Source organism: Pinus tabuliformis, chromosome 3_2 (assembly GCF_031772625.1).
Source record: "Pinus tabuliformis cultivar Carrire ecotype Pingquan chromosome 3_2, CPIR1, whole genome shotgun sequence".
Lineage (NCBI taxonomy): Eukaryota > Viridiplantae > Streptophyta > Pinopsida > Pinales > Pinaceae > Pinus > Pinus tabuliformis.
The window spans coordinates 38,055,622-38,078,631 of record NC_142302.1 but is presented as its reverse complement, the minus strand read 5'-3'; the positions used below and the strand labels follow the sequence as shown (position 1 = coordinate 38,078,631).

The 23,010-nt window shown below is 41.0% G+C and overlaps 1 protein-coding gene across 5 annotated transcripts in view; it reads left to right on the top strand.

Moving 5' to 3' along the window:
* Positions 1-23,010, top strand: part of LOC149179703 (GPI transamidase subunit PIG-U) — a 398,977-nt gene that overhangs the window by 203,152 nt on the left and 172,815 nt on the right. For all 5 annotated transcript variants that reach the window (XR_016256865.1, XR_016256864.1, XM_089415759.1 and 2 more), the window contains exon 6: positions 1,370-1,504. Coding sequence is in view for 3 of the 5 variants with exons in the window: in XM_089415759.1 (XP_089271885.1) it covers positions 1,370-1,504 (135 nt within the window). In the remaining 2 variants the exon portion in view is untranslated. The remainder of the gene's footprint in view (positions 1-1,369; positions 1,505-23,010) is intronic.

The window sequence follows — 23,010 nt, the reverse complement described above, 5'->3', positions numbered from 1 at the left end:
TTTTCATTGTTTGGTAGCTGTTCGATGATAAGAACACTATAAAAATCAAGTGAAGAAGAAGTTAATTATAAATACTAGAGGTTGAAGTAAAGAACATCACAAGCAGTTATCAATGTAAAGAGAAATCACCCTAATCTAGCTGCCCTAGATTTCTCAACAGATGTGTGGGTGCCAAATCCTAGAGAGCCAATTGTCAGTTAAGCCTGAAGAAGAGAGGTGGAATAGGGGCTCATAATGTAAGATGGGAGTGGTAAGTATGGAATAGGGAGAGATGGGGCTGTGCTATCTCAATCATAGCTTCCCAAGTAGTGCCCCTTTCTAAATTCATGGGCCATTAGAGGAGGTTCCATTGGACTAGGATTGAAAATTAACCCCCCATTTAAGGCGAGGGAACAAGATCATGGCCAAGGCCCTTCTTTCTTCCAAGTTACCCCATAATTCATGCCAAATGCCCAAATACAAACAAGCATAAGCACTCACTTGCAAAATGAATAAAGTACCTTTTGATCAGAAACCCACCTTCCAACATGTGCTTTGGGCAAATGGGCAAGGAGACATACATGATACGACTGATGCAGGTGGCAGAGATATGAATGACACGTTACATCGGTTACAGGGTGGCTGTTAGGGGCTGCTGGCTGCTGGCTGGAAGAGATGAATAGGAGAAATGTTTCTCCTAGGGGTCACCCACTTTTGGTGGGTAACAGGTCCTATTTTCTTGGTGTACATAAAGCTTTCATAGAGAGCTTGTGTTATATGTTTCTTTTATTTTTTTGGTCCTTTTTTATAATTATTTTTGGATGGGTTCTTCCAGTCAAGGGGAGCAAGTGGATTTGTGAAAACAATCCTTTGGCTAAGCTATTGGGATTGGGGGTGATCTATTATACCAAATTTTGCCCAGGCCTTGCCTCTGGTCTCAAATACGAGCAGCCTGCTTATGTGCATGTGCTGGTCCACAAGGGGTGAACATGTCTTTAGGGGATTTGTGCTTTGGTGTGGGGAATAATGAACCCCTGTTTTACCAACCAGCTGAACCTTTGTTGACAACATGCTATTTGTTTCACAAAGTCAATCATAAAGAATTAGATTATGCAGATTTCCAGGACACGAAGCAACTACTGCCATTTGACATTTCACAAAAATGACATTGTAGTATTAGTCATTTATATTCCAGTTTTCTGCTTTTCCCTTCTTATATGGATTTGTTTTAGAACATCTATTAGTCATTTGTATGGAATTAAGTTCATACTGCTTGGGAGAGCACTGTTTTTGCAGCTTTAAATAGGGGTTCTCTCTCTAATTTTCATGACTGAAATTTCTCATTTGGAAACTACTAATTAATATGATTACATTATATTTTGAACCTCAGGAAATTTAGGAGCTGGAGATGTTGCAGCACTTGTATATTTATGGAATCCTTTGGCGATTGCTAGCTGCGTGGGTGCATCAATGTCATCTATAGAAAATTTAATGATTCTTGTGGCCATTTATGGAGCATCTACATGTAAGACATCGAATCTTGTGTCAAGTCTTACTGCCTTTATATCATATATTACTTTCTTAATATATCTGCATCTTTATTTATATGACTGTTGCAAAATGTGCTGAAAGAAAGTGCCCATTACTTGAAAAAAAATCTGTGTATTTTGTGTCTGCTTTGCAATTTTGTGGCATCTTTTGTGCCCTAGTAACAATTTATTAATGCAATTTGTTTTTATTGTGTGGTGGATGGGTAGTGATCATAATGGATGTGGACTTTTTTCCCAGTTGAATATTTGAGAGGCATGTAACTGGTTACAGATTGTCAGCTTATAGGTCTTGACTCTTAATCCTAGGTCACCAAACAATATTGCATATCTTTTCCCACTGGGCATCCACTGATTCTTATTCCACCTTATAGACAAAATCCCATGGATTTGGTCAATAGGTTTTATGGCACAAACATTAGTATTGGTGGTTGATCAATTTGATCTCTCTAGAATTAAAATCCATTATACATGATCCAATGGCCAAAACCTTCCAAACAGTCCTACCAGTTAGTTTTTTCAGAGGCCATTTACCCCAAAGGCCTAATATAACTATTCTTTTTAAACATATACTTAGGTTTATAATATAAAAATATTGAAAACAAAAATCAGGCATATTTGCATGTATGGAACACTTCACTTGTGTCTTTCTCTTATGAAACTCCTCCGGCACATTTCTTGAGGTAGCTATTACCACTTGGAGCAAAATTAATATACTCAAGAATCAGACTTGGAATACGTTTATAATGAGGCCGAAATGTTCTGAGATAGTTCAAATGTCTCCGAACCTTACAGAAATGAGGGATGCTAATTCACAATCTTAGAGTATAACTTTCTTACCAAGTAGATTTGCTCCACAGTGTTAATGCAGGAATTGTTGAATTTCCAAGTCTATCCGTTAGAAAATTAATCTGTGTTCTGCTGGTTTATTTCTTCTACTTGTAAATTCTAAACAAGTTATTTAAAACATTTAAATACCGAAATAAACACAATACAGTCACAACATCTACAGATCATCAGCTGAAAGAAAACAAACACACAAGTGACATTGTTTATTTTGGACAAATGTCCCCGGAAAAACCCAATGCGAGAAAACCGTTGCAACTATTCTGAGGGTTTATTATTATGCAGTATTTCCTTGAGTACAACCGGGTGCCTAACCGTCTCACTCAACAGAGAAAAATACACGGCACTAGTACCTCTATATTCGGAAACAGGGATTCAGAAAACCTGTCCCACAAAACCCTCTCCGGCGACTATGAAGCTCAGCGCTGGCCCTTGCGGCCTTTGCGTCAGCCCCAGAACCCTCTGCGTCAGCCCTTTGAGGCACTATGCAGCCTCTGCGACCCTCTGCGTCACTCCAGCAGCCTCTGCGTCGATGAGGTAGTCCCTCTGGCCTCTGCACTCTCTGTTGGGCTCTGCGTGGCCTGAACTGACTACTGCTCTCGCTCTCCCTGCTTCTGCGCTGGTCTCTTAGTACTGTCTTTGCCTCTCTGTCCAATACTCATTGCCCCTCGCTGCTGATCACTGATTCAACTTTACTTAGCAACCCCGCTCTAGCAAAATGAATGACTGATTACTCTGGTGTGTTCTCTAACTGACCCTCGCTACTGACCCCTGATTCAACTTTACTTAGCCTCTTCTTATACTTTTATCGTTGATCCTTCAACAACCGAGATTAAATCTATAATCAACAGCTAAGATTAGATTTGGTTTGATCCATGATTTTTGGAACCTTCTAACCTAGTTTTATATTAATACCCATTAATATTTTATTTTTCCTAAGTTTAGACTTAGGAACTCCATTAAAAGTATTAATTCTTTTAATATCTCCCAAATCAGGTACAATCTATCCAAACCATTTCTAGGTCTTGGAGATCTCATGTGCTTTAGCCTCTCCACCAATTTTCATGGCTAGAGCACATCTGATGCTACCCCAAATCAACACTCCCTCTTAGCGAGGACTGTGCTTTAGTAATACTCCTCACTGAGCATCACTCTGATTATTCGGCATCAGTCCTTGTGCTGATTCTAGGCCTCCCCGCCCAACATCCTCTGCACTGCTGCATCCTGTACTACTACCCATGGCCCTGCCACTGCCACTATTGCATTCGCACGGCAGCTTCCTTTGCATCCATGCTGTTGCTAGTCCATCCTCTCAACATTGCATCTGCACTGCATCCCCTCTCATCACGCTGCATCATGCTATTGCATACTGGTACTGCACTGCAACTCAGTTATTGAGAAGTAAGTAACTGATCCACCCAACTTTTGACATCCTTGTCAGGCTAGAAACACTCTCGATGCTGAAGCTCTCTTTGCCGCTAACAAGTGCTCCCTTTATTGACCTCTGCGTTGCTGCAACAACTCCCTGCATCTTGCACTGTTGCACATCTCTTTGTGCCATCCTGCACAGTTGCAACACTCCCGTGCCTCTCGCACTGTTGCAACCTGCTAGCCTCACTCTGCTTGGGGACTCCTGCACTGTAGCACTCTTTGCCGCTTCATCCGCATCCGTCTCTACCAACATCCGCCAATCCTGCTACTCCTCTTCGGGGCTCCTGTAGCAATGTATAATCCAAGAGGTTGGGTACCTCAAGGATCCTCCCCCTCATCGCCTGTAGTCCTCCTGACTACAGCGCGATGTCTCCCCACTTCTTCTCAAGTGGCACATGAGCACTCATGGCACAATCGTCATCCTCGACTTCTTTCTCCGCCTTCGCTAGCACTGCTTTCGAGTCAGAAGCCTCTCCCTTGTTCTTCTTCTTTGGACACTGGTCCGCATAGTGACCCAGTTTCCCACAATGGAACCACTTAACCTTGGAGATGTCCTTCTTCTTCCTCTTCTCCTGCTTTCCCGTAGATGCCAGAGCCGAATCCTCTTCCTCTTCCTTCTTGATCTTGACCCTTTTGCTGCTACTTCCTGTCTTGGTCAGCCGTCTGATCTCTTCTTGACGAAGAGCCGCCCATAGTTTTTTCCAATCTGGAAGACTCGCCTTGCCCAGTATGCTCTGGACAAATGTCTCCCACTCCTTGGAGACTGCATTAAGTGCAGTCCTCACCATCAACTCCTGATCAGGCGTGGCCCCTAGGGAAGTCAGTTGGTCACGGATCTCCTTCAACCGACCGAGGAAGACATCTATTTGCTCTCTCTTCTGCATCCGGTATGACCTTAGTTGATTCTCTAGGAGCATCTTCCTCTGCACGGAAGTATGCTGGTACAATGTCTTCAAAGTGTCCCACATCTCCTTTGTCGTTTCCTTCTCGTCAATATGTTGGACCACATGATCCTTGACCCCATCAAGGATGATGTGCTTTGCCTTAGCCATTGCTTCCTCGTACCTTTCATTAGCTACCGGGTCAACTAGGATAGCCATTACTCTCAAGGCGAAACCCTTGATACGATGTTTGTCTAGAATGGACAAGATCCTGGCCTTCCAAACCACAAAATTGGATGCTCCATCCAGGCTGTCTTGATCTCTCAGCCCATTCACGACCATCTCTCTGCTCTTCTCTATCAACTCCTCCGAGTCTCTCTACTTCCCGCCTAGAAGTTCTCGGTTCGACTCCTGCTGAGTCTCTCTACTTCCCGTCTGGAATTTCTCGGTTTGACTCCTCCGACTCTCTCTACTTCCCGTCTAGAAGTTCTCTTTTGGACTCCCTTTGAGTCTCGATTTCCCTCCTGGAAATCCTTCTACCAATCGTCAAGTTGCCCCTCTCCGATTGTCTGTGCAACTGCAACACTGATCCAGATTCCTTGGCTAGAAATTCGCCTTGGCAACAACTCCCTCTACCTTGGTTTTGCCCTGTTAGGTACTGTTCTGACCACAATACCCCACCAGCTTCACTCTCGCAAATTGCCCACAGCTTCCTTTGCCCTAGCAACTGAAGGATTGAGCCTCTTGGCCTTATGCAATCCCGACATCGCCAAAACATCTCCCTCATCCAACTGCGTCAGCCCTCTTGGCCTTTGCGTGAGCTTGTTCCTGCGCTCCTTAGCCTCTATGCTAGCCTCTCTTAGGCCCAGACTGATGACGCAGTCCCTCTGTGTCAACCCTTCCTCTGTTGCTTTCTACAAGGATCAGCTTTGTCTCTCGGGACAGCTGAATCTGCTGCAAATGCTTTGCTCGGCTGATGCCTTTAGCTCTCCTGTGATCTGCGACCACCCTTTGATACCATGTTGAATTTTTTAAGTCTATCCGTTAGAAAATTAATCTGAATTCTGCTGGTTTATTTTTTCTACTTGTAAATTCTGAACAAGTTATTTAAAACTTTTAAATACCGAAATAAACACAATACAGTCGCAACATCTATAGATCATTAGCTGAAAGAAAACAAACACACAAGTGACACCGTTATTTTTGGACAAGTGTCCCCGGGAAAACCCAATGCAGGGAAACTGGTGCAGTTATTATGAGGGTTTATTATTATGTAGTATTTCCTTGAGTACAACTGGGTGCCTAACTGGTTCACTCGACAGAGAAAAATACACGGCAACGATACCTGTATATTCGGAAACAGGTATTCAAAAAACCTGTCTCACGAAACCCTCTCCGATGACTCTGAAGCTCAGCGCTGGCCCTTCTGGCCTTTGAGTCAGCCTCCTGCTGACCTGTGTCAGCCCTAGGACCCTCTGCGTCAACCATCTGAGGCAATGCACAGCCTCTGGGACCCTCAGCATCACTCCAGCAGCCTCCATGTGGATGACGTAGTCCCTCTGGCCTTTGCACTGTCTCTGCTGGGCTCTGCGTGGCTGCTGCTCTCGCTCTCGCTACTTTTGCGTTGGTCTCTCAGTACTGTCTCTGCTTCTCTATCCAGTACTCACTGCCCCTCATTGCTGATCACTGATTCAACTTTGCTTAGCAACCCCGCTCTAGCAAAATGAATCACTGATCAGTCTGGTGTGTTCTCCAATTGACCTTCAAGCCTCTTCTTATACTTTTCTCGTTGGTCCTTCAACGGCCGAGATTAAATCTCTAATCAACGGCTAAGATTAGATTTGGCTTGATCCATGACTTTTGGAACCTTCTAACCCAATTTTATATTAATACCCATTAATATTTTATTTTTCCTAAGTTTAGACTTAGGAACTCCATTAAAAATATTAATTATTTTAATATCTCTCAAACTGGGTACAATCTGTCCAAACCATTTCTGGGTCTTGGAGATCTCATGTGTTTTAGCCTCTCCACCAATTTTCATGGCTAGAGCACATCCGATGCTAAACCAAATCAACATGAATCATACATATCACACTTCAATTAGGTACCTTCCAACCTCAGTATATAGCTATTTTTCATGCCCAAAGCTACGGTTTTGGCTTATGTCAATACTTATCATTTAGATGCTACACTACCTTATCACTGTGTGTATGTGACCAAGTCCACTATTATCTGCACAATGTGCAATCCCACCTATAGGTTCACAATATATTGTTAGTTAAGCCTCTCCTCAAATGGTGAGTGCCATACTTGTGTTTTTCTTTTATGGAACTCTTAATTCCGGCACATTTCTTGATCTACAGGCATGCTTGGTAGCTTCAACCACTTGCAGGAAACTTAAAATACTCAAGAATCAGACTTGGAATACGTTTATAATGAGGCCAAAATGTTCTGAGATAGTTCAAATGTCTCCGAACCATACAGAAATGAGAGATGCTAATTCACAATATTAAAGTATAACTTGCTTATCAAGTAGATTTGCTCTACAGTATTAACACAGGAATCTGTAGCTAGTATGCACATGTCACACTTCAGTTAGGTACCTTGCAACTTTTGTATATAACTATTTTTCATGCCCAAAGCTATAATTTTGGCTTATGTCAATACTTCTCATGTAGATGCTACACTACCTTATCGTATGCGACTGTAAGATTCCCTCCCGTATATTCTCTTGATTTCCAATAAATTTCTGAGTCTATGTGAAGGTTACAGTGATCCCTTTTGCAAATCAGTTTGTTATCTGTTGGCTGTAGGTGCACATTTTTCCACTATATTTCCAGTTAAATGATAACAAAACCAGACAAATGAGCTCAAGTGGTTATATATATCATTCACAATTATTTAACAAGGAATACACTGCTATTAAACACCATGTTATGAGGAATTGAACATCTTTCATCAAGGAGAATAACCCAGAATTGCAACAACCATTAACTCTTTCATATACAGGCATATAAATAACTGATATAATGCATAGAACTTAAGTTTGGAACCTGGAATGTGCTCTGGCAACAGATCTGGAAACAATAGTTCACTTGGCGTGGATATCAGCTCCTTGGTAGTGAAACAATCAATAGGAACGGATGCATACACAATTATCAGACCTTTGGAACAATGCTCCAACACTTGTTTAGGATATACGTTGCCCAGAAATTGATACACAGGTTCACACTGTACCCAGGTCTTTGTATCAGCACCAAGCCATTCAAATATGTCCCTGAGGTAATACGCATACCCTCCAGTAAAGCTACAGCAGCAAATAAAGGTGAGGAAATGGCTTTTGAACTCCTCAATATGATTTTCAGAACTCGTGGGCCCACACAGCAATAGAATGCAGCCTCTTTAGGGATTAGTTTGTGCCCAAATATGAAATATGACCTGCCTGAGACAGTACTTCACCCTTGCAACCCATACGCTACAGCCATTGAGTGATACACAGCCCAGATAGAAGGGAGACTCAGTTAGCAGTGAAGTGTGCTCTCAGCCATGACTGTAAATTAGAACTGTTCATCCCAAAAGGTGAATCAAACCACCAACACCTTAAAATATCCTTCATGCTGTGAGCAGCACCTTAAAGAAACAACTCGACCTCTGCTTGGCTAAGGGACTCGATTTCCAAGGCTCATATTTGAGCTTGTGTGCTCAGACTTTCATGAAGTTCCTCTACCTGCCAAAACGATATAGAAATACCAAATAAGCTCCTAAAATCAATTGATAAAACTTGGGTACCTCAATATTTCTTGCAAATCTTGTTCTCCATTGAAGCACAGTGGTGAAATCTGAGTGATTTCACTCTCAAATCCAACTAGGGTGTCTAGTTTCAACACCGAAGTCAGCGATGGCGGCTAGGGTTCCAAAGCCCTAAGCTTCTCCTCAAGAAAACTCTCCAAGTGCTCTTTGTCCAAAACTCACAATGCATGAATGAGGAGAGTCTCCTCATTTTCCTTTTTTTATGAACTTAGGGTCACCTTTTCACCTTCCTTTTGTTAAATCAACTTTTATAAAGTCACTTTATGATATTTCACTTGCCTAAGAAATATCACCCTTTCTCCTTTTTAGACTTTATAATGTTTTCCTTAGGCTATTTAAGTCCCCTTTATTAAATATTTCCCCGCCTTAGCCTATGGGAACCACTTTAGGCTAGTGGACTCTGTCATGAGCTTCCTAAGTGGTCGGGGACAATACAGTGACCAAGTCCAATATTATTTGCGCAATGTGGAATCCCACCTATAGGTACACAATATATTGTTAGCTAAAACTCTCCTCAAATGGTGAGTGCCATATGATCACAACCATCTTTCTTTTATTGCGAGTACATTTGCACAATAACATCTGTGAGCAAAGTCACATTGAACTTGAATTCACTGAATCTATGACCTGTGAAGGTTGAGGTGACTTTCACGAGGTTTCGGGGTGATTTTCTGCCAGAGTATGCTCACCGGTATATAAGTCTATATGATCATAATCTTATTACCTTAAGTACCAGGTTCTAATTTTGATTCAAATATGATGAGCAAGAGTAATGCTAAAATTTATGGGGTTTGTTACAACAAAATCTAGCACCCACAAAAGTATAAAGTTCCAAGCACCAAGGTAGTAGCTTTGTGTCACTCATGTAATTTGTAGTTACTTTCGTTCAGCTAATGAGAGAGAAAAATGTCTCTTGGGTGCTTATAAGTTAATGCTGGAATGCGTGTTGATTCATAGAGTGTGTCACACGTTTTAAGATCCAGAGCATGGTGCTAAGCACTCCTTATAGATAGATTGGGTGGATACTGCTCTGATACCAGATGTAAATTTTTAAGCTTTATAGTGAAACAATGCATACAAAGCCTTCAACAAAATAGAAAGAACAACAATGGGATACCCACACAGTACGCATAGATTTACCTTGGAAGCTCTTAACTTGGAGAACCAACAAACCTTAGAGACTCACCTCTATCTTCTTATGTATTAACCTGTCTACACATAGTAAAACATTTATGTATTTTGCGGCATCCAAAACACTAATCCATTAACCTGAATTAGATTATACCTATAATCCCTTAATTGGGATTAGATTACAATGGACCAGAAAACCATCAGTTGAGGTAGGCCAAATACGGATAAAAAACAACCCAAAATCTCTCTTGGGGGTGGGGGCCCTAAAACCTCCACAGGGGGGTCCTGGCCAACCTTCCTTGTGACCCACCTAGTGTGCCTGGTAGATACGAACAACCCATGAAGATAACCATGAAAGAATATAGCACCTTCTCAACACATTCCCAATGCTATGAATTGTGGTGTGAAAATTCTATCACTGCGACAATTGATTTATTTTACCTACTTATTTCCTGATAAGTTATTTATGAAAATCCTTCAGTAAACATTAAAATAAATTTTGTTGTAGATATCACATCATAATACAGAAACAAACACATGCACAAAATTTAACACATCGACACAAATATTTTGGACAATCAGTCCTCGGAAAAACCAAATGTGGGAAAACCAGTGTAGCAAGGGAGGATTTTATTATTCAGCAATTCTTCAGTACAACTGGGTGCCAGACTGGCTTACCCAATAGAGAGAAAATTCTTCGACACTTCCCCCAGTCTCAGCGTTAGCCTGACTGACATCTGCATAGCTCCCAGACCCTCTGCGTCAGCCCATGCCTCTCTGCGTCAGCACTGGGCCTCTCTGTGTCACCCACGCAGGCCCTTCTGTGACTGTGCAGTCTGCAGCCTCTGCGTCTGCCGCTCCAACCTTTGCGCTGTTCCCCTGGTGCTGTTTCTGACTCTCTGTTTCGTACTTGCTACCTCTTGCTGCTCTCCAGACCACTAGTTCAAATTTCTCAGCTATCCCCGTTCCAGAAATCGAACTGACTGGTCTCCCTCAGTGTGTTCTCCAATTGACACTCAAGCCTCTTCTTATACTTTTCCTGTTGGTCCTTCAACGATCGAGATTAAATCTCTAATCAACGACTAAGATTAGATTTGGCTTGATCCATGACTTTTGGAACCTTCTAACCCAGTTTTATATTAATATCCATTAATATTTTATTTTTCCTAAGTTTAGACTTAGAAACTCCATTAAAAATATTAATTATTTTAATATCTCTTAAATCAGTTAGAATCTGCCCAAACCATTTCTGGGTCTTGGAGATCTCATGTGCGTTAGCCTCTCCACCAATTTTCATGGCTAGAGCACATTTGACGCTACCCCAAATCAACACTCCCTCTTAGCGAGGACTGTGCTCTACTAATACTCCACACTGAGCATCACCTTGATTATTCGACACCAGTCCATGTGTTGATGCTAGGCCTCCCCGCCCAACATCCTCTACACTGCTGCATCCTGTACTACTACCCATGGCTCTATCACTGCCACTGCTACATCTGTACTGCAGCTCCCTCTACATTCGTGCTGCTGCTGGTCCATCTTCCCAACACTGCATCTGCACTGCAACTCCCTCTGCATCCGTGCTGCTGCTGGTCCTTCTTCCCAACACTGCATCTGCACTGCAAACTCCTCATCATGTTGCATCGTGCTACTGCTGACTGCTACTGCACTGCAACATCATACCCATTTCTGCTACTAAAATGGATTCTTTATCATCCCCATCTTCTCCCTGAAATAATCAAACTTGGTTCTTCCAAGGGCCTTGGTAAGGATGTCTGCCACCTGTTCTCCTGTAGGAGTGTAGCTCAACTGTACAGCTCCTCGTTGGACACAGTCTCTAACAAAGTGACACTGGATATCAATATGCTTTGACCGATTGTGAAACACTGGATTCTCAGAGAGCTTGATGCAACTCTGATTATCACACATGATCCTGGTCGCCTCCATATTTCTTTTGAATAGGTTCACCAACAGTTTTCTAAGCCATATGGCCTTGCATGAAGCTGTGGTTGCGGCCAATATTCTGCTTCAGCTGAGTTCAGAGCTAGGGATTTTTGTTTCCTACTGCACCAGGAGGTCATTCCTGGTTCAATGTTGAAACAGTACCCAGAGGTACTTTTTCGATCAATTGAACTTCCTGCCCAATCTGCATCAGTAAACCCACTCAATTTGATATCCTTACCCCTGGTGTACAAGAGTCCATAATAGACTGTTCCCTGTCAATACTTGAGAACATGTTTGGCTGCTGCCTAGTGCGCCCTCTTCGGCTCCACCATGAATTGACTGAGGGTGTTAACAGCGTAGCAAATGTCTGGCATGGTATTGACCAGATACATCAGGGACCCTATGAGCTGCCTGTATAAGGTGGGATCAACATCTTTGTCTTCTGATGAATCAATCTTCTTCCAGTTGGTTATCGTCACAGTAGCCATGGGTCTATAGTCCTCCATCCTGAATCTCTTTAGAATTTCTATAGCATATCTCTTTTGCCCAAGGAAGATCTCCGCCTTTTGCTGCCAAACTTCCAACCCCAAGAAATAATTTATTCGTCCAAAATCCTTCATGTCGAATTCCGTGGCTAGATTCTTCTTGCAGTGCCCTATGAGCCTGGATGATCCTGTCAGGAAGAGATCATCCACATATAATACTAAAATTAGAGGTTCATTCTCTACAACCAGATAGTAGAGATTTGGATCTGCGTCACTCTTGACAAATCCCGTTTCCTGCAAGTAGCCATCGATTCGCCCATACCACGCTCTAGGCGCCTGTTTCAGCTCATACAAGGCTTTCTTCAATCTGCATACATGAGACTTCTTGTCTTGTGTCTCAAAGCCCTCTGGTTGTTCAATAAATACCTCTTCTTCTATCACACCGTTCAGAAATGCCGTTTTGACATTCATCTGATGAATCTCCCACCCCATATGTGCTGCAAGAGATATCACGGTTCTAATAGATGTATACCTGGCTACCGGGGTGAAGGTCTCTTTGTAGTCAATTCCTTCCTTCTAAGCATACCCCTTTGCCACAAACCTGGCTTTGTATTTCTCAACACTGCCGTCTGTAGCATATTTAATCTTGTAGCTCCATCTCGAACCTAACACTGATCTGTCTTGAGGCCTTGGCACTCCCACCCAGACATCGTTCACCATTATGGAGTTGTACTCCTCTACCATTGCATCCAACCAAACTTGATGTTGAGCTGCCTCCTGAAAGCTGGTAGGCTCCCCATCCTGAGCTACTAATGCCTGATATCTATCTCACTGTTTTCGCTCCCTCTTGTTGTTCCTTGGCGCACCGATGAAGTCCTCTGCATCTTGCAGAATCTGACGAAGTTCCCTGCTTGCTCTTCCTCTGCCAGCAGGTGCTTTTGTTAACTCCTCCTCGTCTTGTGATTCTTCCTGACCTGATGAAGGATTCTTTTCTTCCATTGGTTGAAGAGGTTTGACCAACGGTTCCTCTTTTGACTGCTCCTCGGAAGGCATTTTCCGAGATTTTTTGAAAGCCCTGTCCTCCATGAACTTCACATCTCGTCGAACTACTACCTTCTTGCTCCCTAGAAGATAGACTCTGTATCCCTTAGCGTTCTCGCTATATCCCACTAGATATCCTTTCTCTGCAGTTTGATCCAGCTTCTTCCTCTTTTCCTTGGGTATGTGGCAATATGCTAAGCTCCCAAATATCCTGAAATGACTGACTTTAGGTGTCTTCCCTATGAAGACTTTCTCTGGGGTAATCTTGCCCAATGCGCGAAGAGGAGTTCTATTCTGAACATAGACTGCTGTGTTGCATGCTTCTGTCCACAAGAATTTTGGCATATCCTGATCATACATCATGGCCCTAGTTGCTTTTACAATAGTCCCGTTCTTTCTTTCTGCTACTCCATTCTGCTCCAGGTTGTAAGGAGCTGTCTACTCTCTTCTGATGCCCTCCTTAGCACAAAAATCAATGAAGTCCTTGTCGACGTACTCTCCACCATTATCTGAGCGCAAAACTTTTATTTTCTTCCCAATCAGATTCTCCATTAGAGCCTTGAACTCTTTGAATCGACAAAAAACCCCGTCCTTGGTTTTAAGAAAATAAATCCAAGTTTTCCTTGAGTGGTCATTGATGAAGGTAAGGGAGTACTCGGCACCACTAAGAGCTTTAGTGGACATGGGTCCACAGATATCTGAGTGTATCAATCCTAGTACACTCTTGGCCCTGTTTTTACTTCTAGGAAATGCTGCCTTGGCATACTTTCCTAGAGCACATCCTCTGCAAACATCATCTCGTTCCATACTAAGATCCGGAACTCCTGTTACAGTGCTCTTGAGAATTCTCAGAGCCCCATGGTGCAAATGTCCCATTCTTCTGTGCCATAGTTCGTTCAAATCCTTGTCTCCATGACTGCCTATTAGTGCCATTGGTGATTCTAGTTGTAGTCTGTACAACCTATTACTTTTGATCTCGATCTGCACTTTCTTTTTCTAGCTCGGGTGTTTGATGTATACTTTATCCTTGATAAAGAAAACGTCATAGCCTTTGCTTTGAAGTTGCGACATGGAAAGTAAATTCATCCCCAATCTTGGTACATGCAGTACAATGGTAGCACAGAACCGCTCTCCCGTTTCTGTTTGAAAAACTATGGTACCCCTCCCTACTGGAGTACATTTTGCCTTGTTCCCCATGGTGATCTGAAAGTTCATCTTCTCCTCCTGATAATCTGAGAAACATTCTCGGATTCCCGTCATATGCCAAGAGGCCCCACTGTCTATATACCATACCTCTGATGATGTAGAGCTAGTCACACAAGCCACTTCTTCTTCCAGCCTGGAAGCCAACATAGAGAAATCGAAATCACTTCGTCTTGTGCAGTTTTCTGAAAATCTATGTGAGTCTCTTGACGTAGATGCCTCTGCATCATGGTCTCGACCCATAATTGATTTTTCCTTGTCTCTGATTACTTCTTTTGATACCATGTGAAAATTCTATCACTGCAACAACTGATTTATTTTACCTACTTATTTCTCGATAAGTTATTTATGAAAATCCTTCAGTAAACATTAAAATAAATTCTGCTGTAGATATCACATCATAATACAGAAACAAACACATGCACAAGATTTAACACATTGACACAAATATTTTGGACAATTAGTCCCCGGAAAAACCCAATGTGGGAAAACCAGTGCAGCAAGGGAGGATTTTATTATTCAACAATTCTTCAGTACAACTGGGTGCCAAACTGGCTTACCCAACAGAGAGAAAATTCTTCAGCACTTCCCCCAGTCTCAGCGTCAGCCTGACTGACCTCTGCGTAGCTCCCAAACCCTCTGTGTCAGCCCCTGCCTCTTTGTGTCAACACTGGGCCTTGCTGCGTCACCCACGCAGGCCATCCTGTGATTGTGCAGTCTGCAGCCTCTGCGCTTGCCACTCCAACCTCTGTGCTGTTCCGCTGGTGTTGTTCCCGACTCTTTGTTCCGTACTTGCTGCCTCCTGTTGCTCTCTAGACCACTAGTTCAAATTTCTCAGCTAACCTCGCTCCAGAAATTGAACTGACTGGTCTCTCTTAGTGTGTTCTCCAACTAACCTCAAGCCTCTTCTTATACTTTTCCTATTGGTCCTTCAACAACCGAGATTAAATCTCTAATTAATGGCTAAGATTAGATTTGGCTTGATCCATGACTTTTGGAGCCTTCTAACCCAGTTTTATATTAATACCCATCAATATTTTATTTTTCCTAAGTTTAGACTTAGAAGCTCCATTAAAAATATTAATTATTTTAATATCTCCCAAACCGGTTAGAATCTGCCCAAACCATTTATGGGTCTTGGAGATCTCATGTGCTTTAGCCTCTCCACCAATTTTCATGGCTAGAGCACATCCGATGCTACCCCAAATCAACATGTGGTCCAGTGTTGCATGAACTGTTCGCTTAGATCAAAGGTCTGAATCGCGCACTGTGCAGATTCGTCCTTGAACCGGTCTTAGATTTGTTGAGTTTTTTGCAAAGATGCATAGTAGAAAATTAATTTTCTGATTTGATAATTACTTCTAATGATCTTTAATTAATTCTTCTTATGTCACAGATATCATCAAGCAATTATATAGAGAAAATAGTGGTGAAAACAGTAGAAACAATAAAGATCATAAAGAGACAACCATGCACAATAGAGACAACAAAATTTCCCTGGGAAACCCAAACTTGGGAGAAAACCCAACAACTCTTCTTCTAAGAGAAATTCTTCTTCAACAAGGTTTACAATAAAATGTCTAGAAATCTGTGCCAAAAACCAAGTCCAAACTTTAGCCATTTCATCCTTTTTCTGCTCCCATGAGTGTCTTCTAGATAAGAGATACGACGAGTGAGGGAGACGAATGAAGTGTCACATTACGTGTATATATACAAGTTGAATGGGTGCATTTACTCGAAGGGACACACGCTTTCATGATGGGGCTGACTTGTCCCTTTTGAGCCTACATGAAACCCAAGAATAAAATTTATTTTATTTTACTTTCCATAATATTTCTAGACCAACTTAGGAGGCCTCTTGGCATGCGGGAATACTTCCAGGGAGCACTTCGACCATAAGGTTCCCAAGTCCCCTAAGGTGTGCGACACCGACATATTTTCTGTTAGAAACCCTGAGAGGGGTGTGAATCAATAATTCACTTACAATTAGTTAATTATAAATTTTTTAGATCATGAACAATAAAATAGTAATCAACAACACATGGCAAGAGCAATACACAACAAAATTATTAGGTGGAAACCCTTCCGGAAGAAAAACCACCGAACACTTTTCTAATATTTTGTCTGTACAAAAATGCTTTAGCTCTAACTGAAAGGGAAACCCTAACTCCCTAGTACTGTAGAAAATCATTCAAGTTTATTAGGTAGCTCCAACTCCTAAAAGGATGCTCTTGCACCCTAGTTTTACCAGCTCCAACTAGAAGGATGCTCCAACACCTGATTTTATCAGCTACAACTGATAGGATGCTCCAACACCCTGCAAGCTCCAACTTGCCCTAGCACCACCTTGCCACCCTGAAGTGTTTTCAAGCTCCAACCTGAAGGAGACTTCACTCTCCTGCCTTGCACTACCCAACTGCCTTCAATATATATATATATATATATATATATATATAATATCTTTCTGCAGATGTGTACTTCAGATATGCAATGAAGAATTAAGCTTTGTCAACCTTCAAGCTTCAGAACAACCTCTCAATGATTCTGGTAAGGACATTTCATACCTCTTCTGCAGACTTTGATAATGTCACTGATATCTTCACAAGTAGAAGATGTATTCTTCAAATATGCAATGAAGAATTAAGCTTTGTCAACCTTCAAGCTTCAGAACAACCTCTCAATGATTCTGGTAAGGACATTTCATACCTCTTCTGCAGACTTTGATAATGTCACTGATATCTTCACAAGTAGATAAAAAGTTCTTTTGTGCTCCCGATATCACTCCCACAATTGTTGCTCCTTAGGATGCCTGTGGAACCGCCTCTGAATGACTGCCTTCAAACAGCTTCAGAACAACCTCTGATACATGATTTTTTTTAGGAATATTCTGCCACTAGTCTGTCAAGGAGGGAGGCAAAATAGTCTTGAACTTGTGTTTCAGATTAGGTGTCACATGGTCTGCTAAATAGGCCCACGAAGCTTCATGCAATGGTTTCCACTGAAAGGATTTACGAAATACCCCCTTACACAATGATCAAGTTATCTCAAACTTCTAACCAGAAAAGTAATCAAAATACATATTACATTCAAGAGTTTTGCTTCAAACCTTCAACCAACTTAAGATCTCCATGACTACACAAGGCCACGAATGGTCACCAAGATAACAAGTTCAATGCTTAATCTGTACCTTTGTGGAGGAAATGAGTGCCATTTTATTGAGGAGAAAGGGCGGATCCCTTAAAGGAGCCGACTTGAAAAATTGGAGGGAAGCCGAATTATGCAAATGGGAGGGAAAAGATTAAAATTCAAATTTAAAATTTGAAGCCAAAATGATTTCCCTTCGAGTGACTATAATTTAATTTTGGTTGCTTTTGTCCTTTAATAAAATCATCTTTTGACTAGGGCTATTTTATTTTTAATTTTCTTGAATAAACAATTTTCTTGTGGCATATCCTCTGGGCTTCTTGACCAAGAATGGGGCTCCAAACTTCATAGAGGAATAACTCCTCAACTGTGAGGAATTAGGAGACCTACCACCTACCATTGGAAATGTTAGTTTTTGTAGCATCAGATGTGTTCTAGCCTTGAAATTTTGCGGAGAGGCTAGAATGCATGAGATCTCCAAAACCCAAAAATCATTTCTGGAAATTCCGCCTAGAAATGACTTAATTAGATTATTAGTCAGTTTTTAAATATTTCCTAAGTCTAAACTTAGGGAATATGACTAATTAATTAGAATTAATTAAGTTAAGGTGTGAATGTTCTAGAAACTCACACGGATCGACTTCAAGTTAATCCTAGCCATCAATTAAGATCTAATCTTGGCTGTTGAAGTCTCAACAGAGGATTATAAGAAGTCGATGGGGCTTGGAGAAATCACTTCAGCAGTTCGATTTCATGAGTAGATCGATTTCCAGAGTAGCAACAATCAGTTGCCGGAGAGAGAGCCAGTGAGATCGAAGCAGTGATTGAGGGGTAGGGACAGTGAGTCGGAGGAAAGATTTTCCAGATTCGGGGAGGCAGCAGCAAGTGAGTCGAATTATCCCAGAGAGGCAGCGCTAAGGGACTGTGCAGTGCTTCAATCAGGTAGATCGATTTGGTGAGGAGAAAAAACCTTTCTTATTTCCAGAGGCAGGGAAGGATTCCTAGAGGGTCGGAGAGACAATTTTCTCAGCTTTGAGAGACAGAACGACTTCATTTGAGCCCAGTCCAGAGCAAGCCATCCAACTAGTTACGCAGAGGCTAACGCAGTGCTCCAGGAGGCCGAGTTTTGATAGGTAAAGTCCAACCAGAGATTGCCTGTGGGATTCAACACTTGGTTGTGAGGTTAGTGCCTCAAAATCAGCCTATTCTCGTGGCTAGTTTCTCCATTTTAGGGCTAATGCCCTTTGCCCTATTTTAAACCCTAGTCTTGCTCCATGCTTCAACTTGGGGCTTCTTGAAGGCTTGTTGTGCCACAATTGATTATTCTCATATATTTTAAGCCTTTTCTTGGCCTTGTGTGTTGAGAAATCAAGGCCATAGGAATTAGGTGATTTCTCTTTGATGATAACTGCTTGAGAATACTTTTTACTTCTTTAGATTAGGTTCTTCTTTGACTTAGATTATTATAGTGTTCTTCTTCATCAAATAACTACCAAACCATAAACGATAATGCGACAAGAGACACAAGATGTAGGCGATCAGCCAGGGCCAAAACCTCTCGAACTTGAGAGGAAAACCCAAACAAATTATTCTTATAGAATCTTCAATTAACGAATACCAAGACTAAGACCAAGACCATTGACTGATCAACCTCTCCACGACCAAGTCATAAGACCCTTCTTCACTACTTCTTCTTGCCCAAGTCAACACAAGTCAAACTGACTTCTAACGCTGTTACTTTGAAATTTCGGCCCTCTTCCACAATCCTACAACTCTCGGCCTTCCTGTACCTCTGCAATTCGCACGTGTGAGCTAGCTTGAGGTAGATTGGAGATGCTTTCCTTCTTCACTTGACTTGGAGTCTTCTTTTGGTGATTTTGGCTAGCAAGAATGATGGTTGGTGACCTCCTTGTTGGTTTCTTTAGGGACTGATATAACCCTACTGCAAAAACCCTAATCTTTGTCACACGTGTGAGGAAAATTACCCGAAAATAATGCTAAACCTCTTCACTCTTCTTGCCTTTCTCTTCGCTGGTTATGAGACTGCTCTTCTTGTGATTTTCACACTTCTTGATGTATTTCAGATGCTTGAATCGAATATCCTTCAAGTGAGGCCGAGTACTTCTATATGTAGTGGTTTGTCCATGTAAAATAGGGCGACTTTACCTTGTGACTAGGCCGACATGATTTTCTAGAATCATCTTCATCTCCTTTTGAAGGCCGACATGAGATAGTACTTGTGACAAGGTCTTCGAGGGTTTGTGACTCAAATAAATTCTCTTTTTACAATGTATAACATGCCCAAATGGGTCTTCAGTACTTGACATTGACTCAATAGTTTTTATGACTTGATGACCAATCTTGATAGTTCTCAATGGGAGCTTCATCTATAAAAATAAAATTCCTTGATCATGAAACCCATGCCACAAGCGTAAATATTTTTTTTCTTCTTCTTTACATCAATTACATAAAATCATGATTACACATGTCATTATGTTGACCAAACCTAGTTAATTAATAATTAGAGGCATGTCTAAGGAGACATGACCGCTCGTGAAAGGGTGCTTACCTGGCTATATATACAGGACTCTCACTCTCAATTGTAACATCATTCTTATTCATACATTTTAATATATATTCTTGTATCTCAATGGAGATCTACATATTCCAAGTCTTCTGGAATATCTAGTTTGAAGAACGAACTTTGTTCGCTTCATTTGGTATCAAAGCAATTTGGTCCTCTAGGCTGCTGAACCGTTGCACAGAGTCACGCTCTCCGATCTAGGCCCTTGGCCATCAAGGTTTCGTCAACATTGTTGTCGTCAAGATTGAAGCGTTTCACTACACTTTTGGAGTTCTCCGTTGCTGAGTTTGTTAGAGGCCCTTGGCCATTTAAAAAGAAAGAAGAAAGATATATATAAAAAGAGAATTTATATAAAAGGAAGAGATTATAAAAAAAAGAAAATATTTAAAATATATATTATTAAAAAAATAAAATAAACTCATTAAAAAAAAATATTATTTTAAAAGAAAAATATAAAAAGTTATTAGAAAAAGAAAAAGAAAAAAAAGCGACTTACTTTGCTGCTGCACCAGAGCCCCGGTACGACCCAGTCAATCGTCCCTCCTACGCAGCCGCAGGGTCCTTTTCCTTCACTCTCGCACCTAGATTTTGCATTAGCCATTTGCAAATGCAACATTTTTTTCATCCGCCTTTGCACACCAACTGGGAATATTGAACCCCACACTATCCTGGTTTCCATGTTAAACATGGACTGGTTTTACTCCTACGAACAGACGCTAAGCTTCACACAACAGTCACCGTACAATCCACTGCCGTTGTCGGAATAAATTTGTTGTGGGTTGTTTGAATAGCCACTTCTATCTATTCATACCAATCGCTCCTAATTGATACAACTACAAAATAATACAACTGTTACCATAACAGTTGCCATTGACTTTGGTTGTCGGGCAGTCGCTGGCAGCTACAAAATCAAATTGGCTGTCCATACAGTGTGTACATGATATTTGCCAATTGATTTTCGATAGATACTCCATCTTACCACAGTTTCCATTAAAATAATAACTGATAATCCGTACAACACTGTTCATATGGCTACTGTTTATTTATTTATTTTTTTAAATTTCTGCCAACTCTAGTAAATCCAGACAATCTAGACAGATGCTATCATACATGCTAGCCGCATCACAACTATACCATCCGTACGATAGTTATAATCACATCGCTGTACAAACATTTGTTTTGGGTCCGTACCATTCATCGTATATTTAATTTTATGATTAAACAAGCTGTAGATTGCCACTGGCACCTTCTACCAATCGTCATGAGAAGGGATATGTGTGGTTCTAGAAGTTCGTGACCAAGAAAAAAAAAGAAAAGGAGAAGATTCCAAATTTTTGGATGAAATTGAAGAAAGTTCATCTCGAGAAGCAAAATGGAGCCTAATACAGAAATGAAGGCCGAAAGATTCCCAGAGACTAAATATAACTACGCTTAAGTGCTATTTAAAATTAAAGGGTCTATTGCGGGAAAAGATGTTACTATCGCTATCTCGCTAGCCGAAAATAAAAATTATATAAAACCTAAAATCGCAAAGCAATTAGTGATTCCCGACTAAAATATAATTGAAGAATTTGACTGTTTTAACAACAAAATATATGACATAACCAATTTACATTTAAACTTTGGAGATTATACATTCGTATCACAATTCTCAGTTCAAACCTTATGGAGCGATCAAGGGGACACTATTTTAGGTTCACCCTAGATGGAAACCCTTGGTTCCTTCATCCTGAATACGAAAAAGAAGTTCTTGACATTTCCTTACAAAAAGAAAAAAATAACAATATAGGATGTCACCGTGAAGCCAAATTCAATAACACCAGAAGACATCCAAGATATTTCAAAAACAATTTTTCAAGAAGGTAAGAAAGTACAAAATATGCAAAATGAAATTGACAAAATCACTGCTGATAGAAATGAAGAAGTCTTGCGACTTAAGGATCATTATGAAAAATTACTAACACAAATTAAAAAGCTTAAGAAGATAAGAAGTCATTAAAAGACAAGTTAGAACATTGTATTGATGTTAAAATTGGTAACTAGGGCCAAACTCCACATGGGTCATCTTATTTATGATAGCTGATATTTTTCTTGGATTCCTCTCTCCGAGAGGTGTAGGATTGATTTAAAGATTATCCAAGATATTTCAAAAGCAATTTTTCAAGAAGGTAAAATAGTACAAAATATGCAAAATGAAATTGACAAAATCACTGTTGATAGAAATGAAGAAGTCTTGCAACTTAAGGATAATGGCGAAAAATTACTAACACAAATTAAAAAGCTTAAGAAGACAAGAAGTCGTTAAAAGACAAGTTAGAACATTGTATTCATGTTAAAATTGGCAACTAAGGCCAAACTCCACATGGGTCATCTTATTTATGACAACTGATATTTTTCTTGGATTCTTCTCTCCGAGAGGTGTAGGATTGATCTAAAGATCATCCGATTTCGACATGTACAAATGAAGATATGAATCTATTTATATTATGGACAAATTTTCAAGGTTGGTTAGCAAGCAAAATAGGCATTCAAACCCCCAGCTCATCCTCAACGTTGCATATAAAAGGAGACCTGAAGTCATTTTCACCATCATCTCATCTCACATCTCTCTCTCTCCTCTTGTGATTGGGTTCGCAGATTTGGGCAATTTTCCCTCTCACACGTGCGAAGGAAAGGAGGACAAATTTCTGTTTGACCGGCGTTGACTGGCATTGACCGTGTTGTAGGGAGGCTGTTTGACTGCGTTGACTTGATGTGTTGATCTGTTTTGACTTTGGTTTGGGTGAGGTATCTCCTTCCTTGCAGGCCACATATTTGGGCACTAAAATCGAGGCAATCTGACCTTTGCTTTGGCCAGTGTTGACTGTTCTAGGGCTGGCCACAGAGTTTTCGTTGACCAGTTTTGACTGGACTTTTTCGGACTGTTTTGGACTGATTACACTTGTTGTTGGAGGCCGAAGTTGACTGGGTTTGATTGAGCT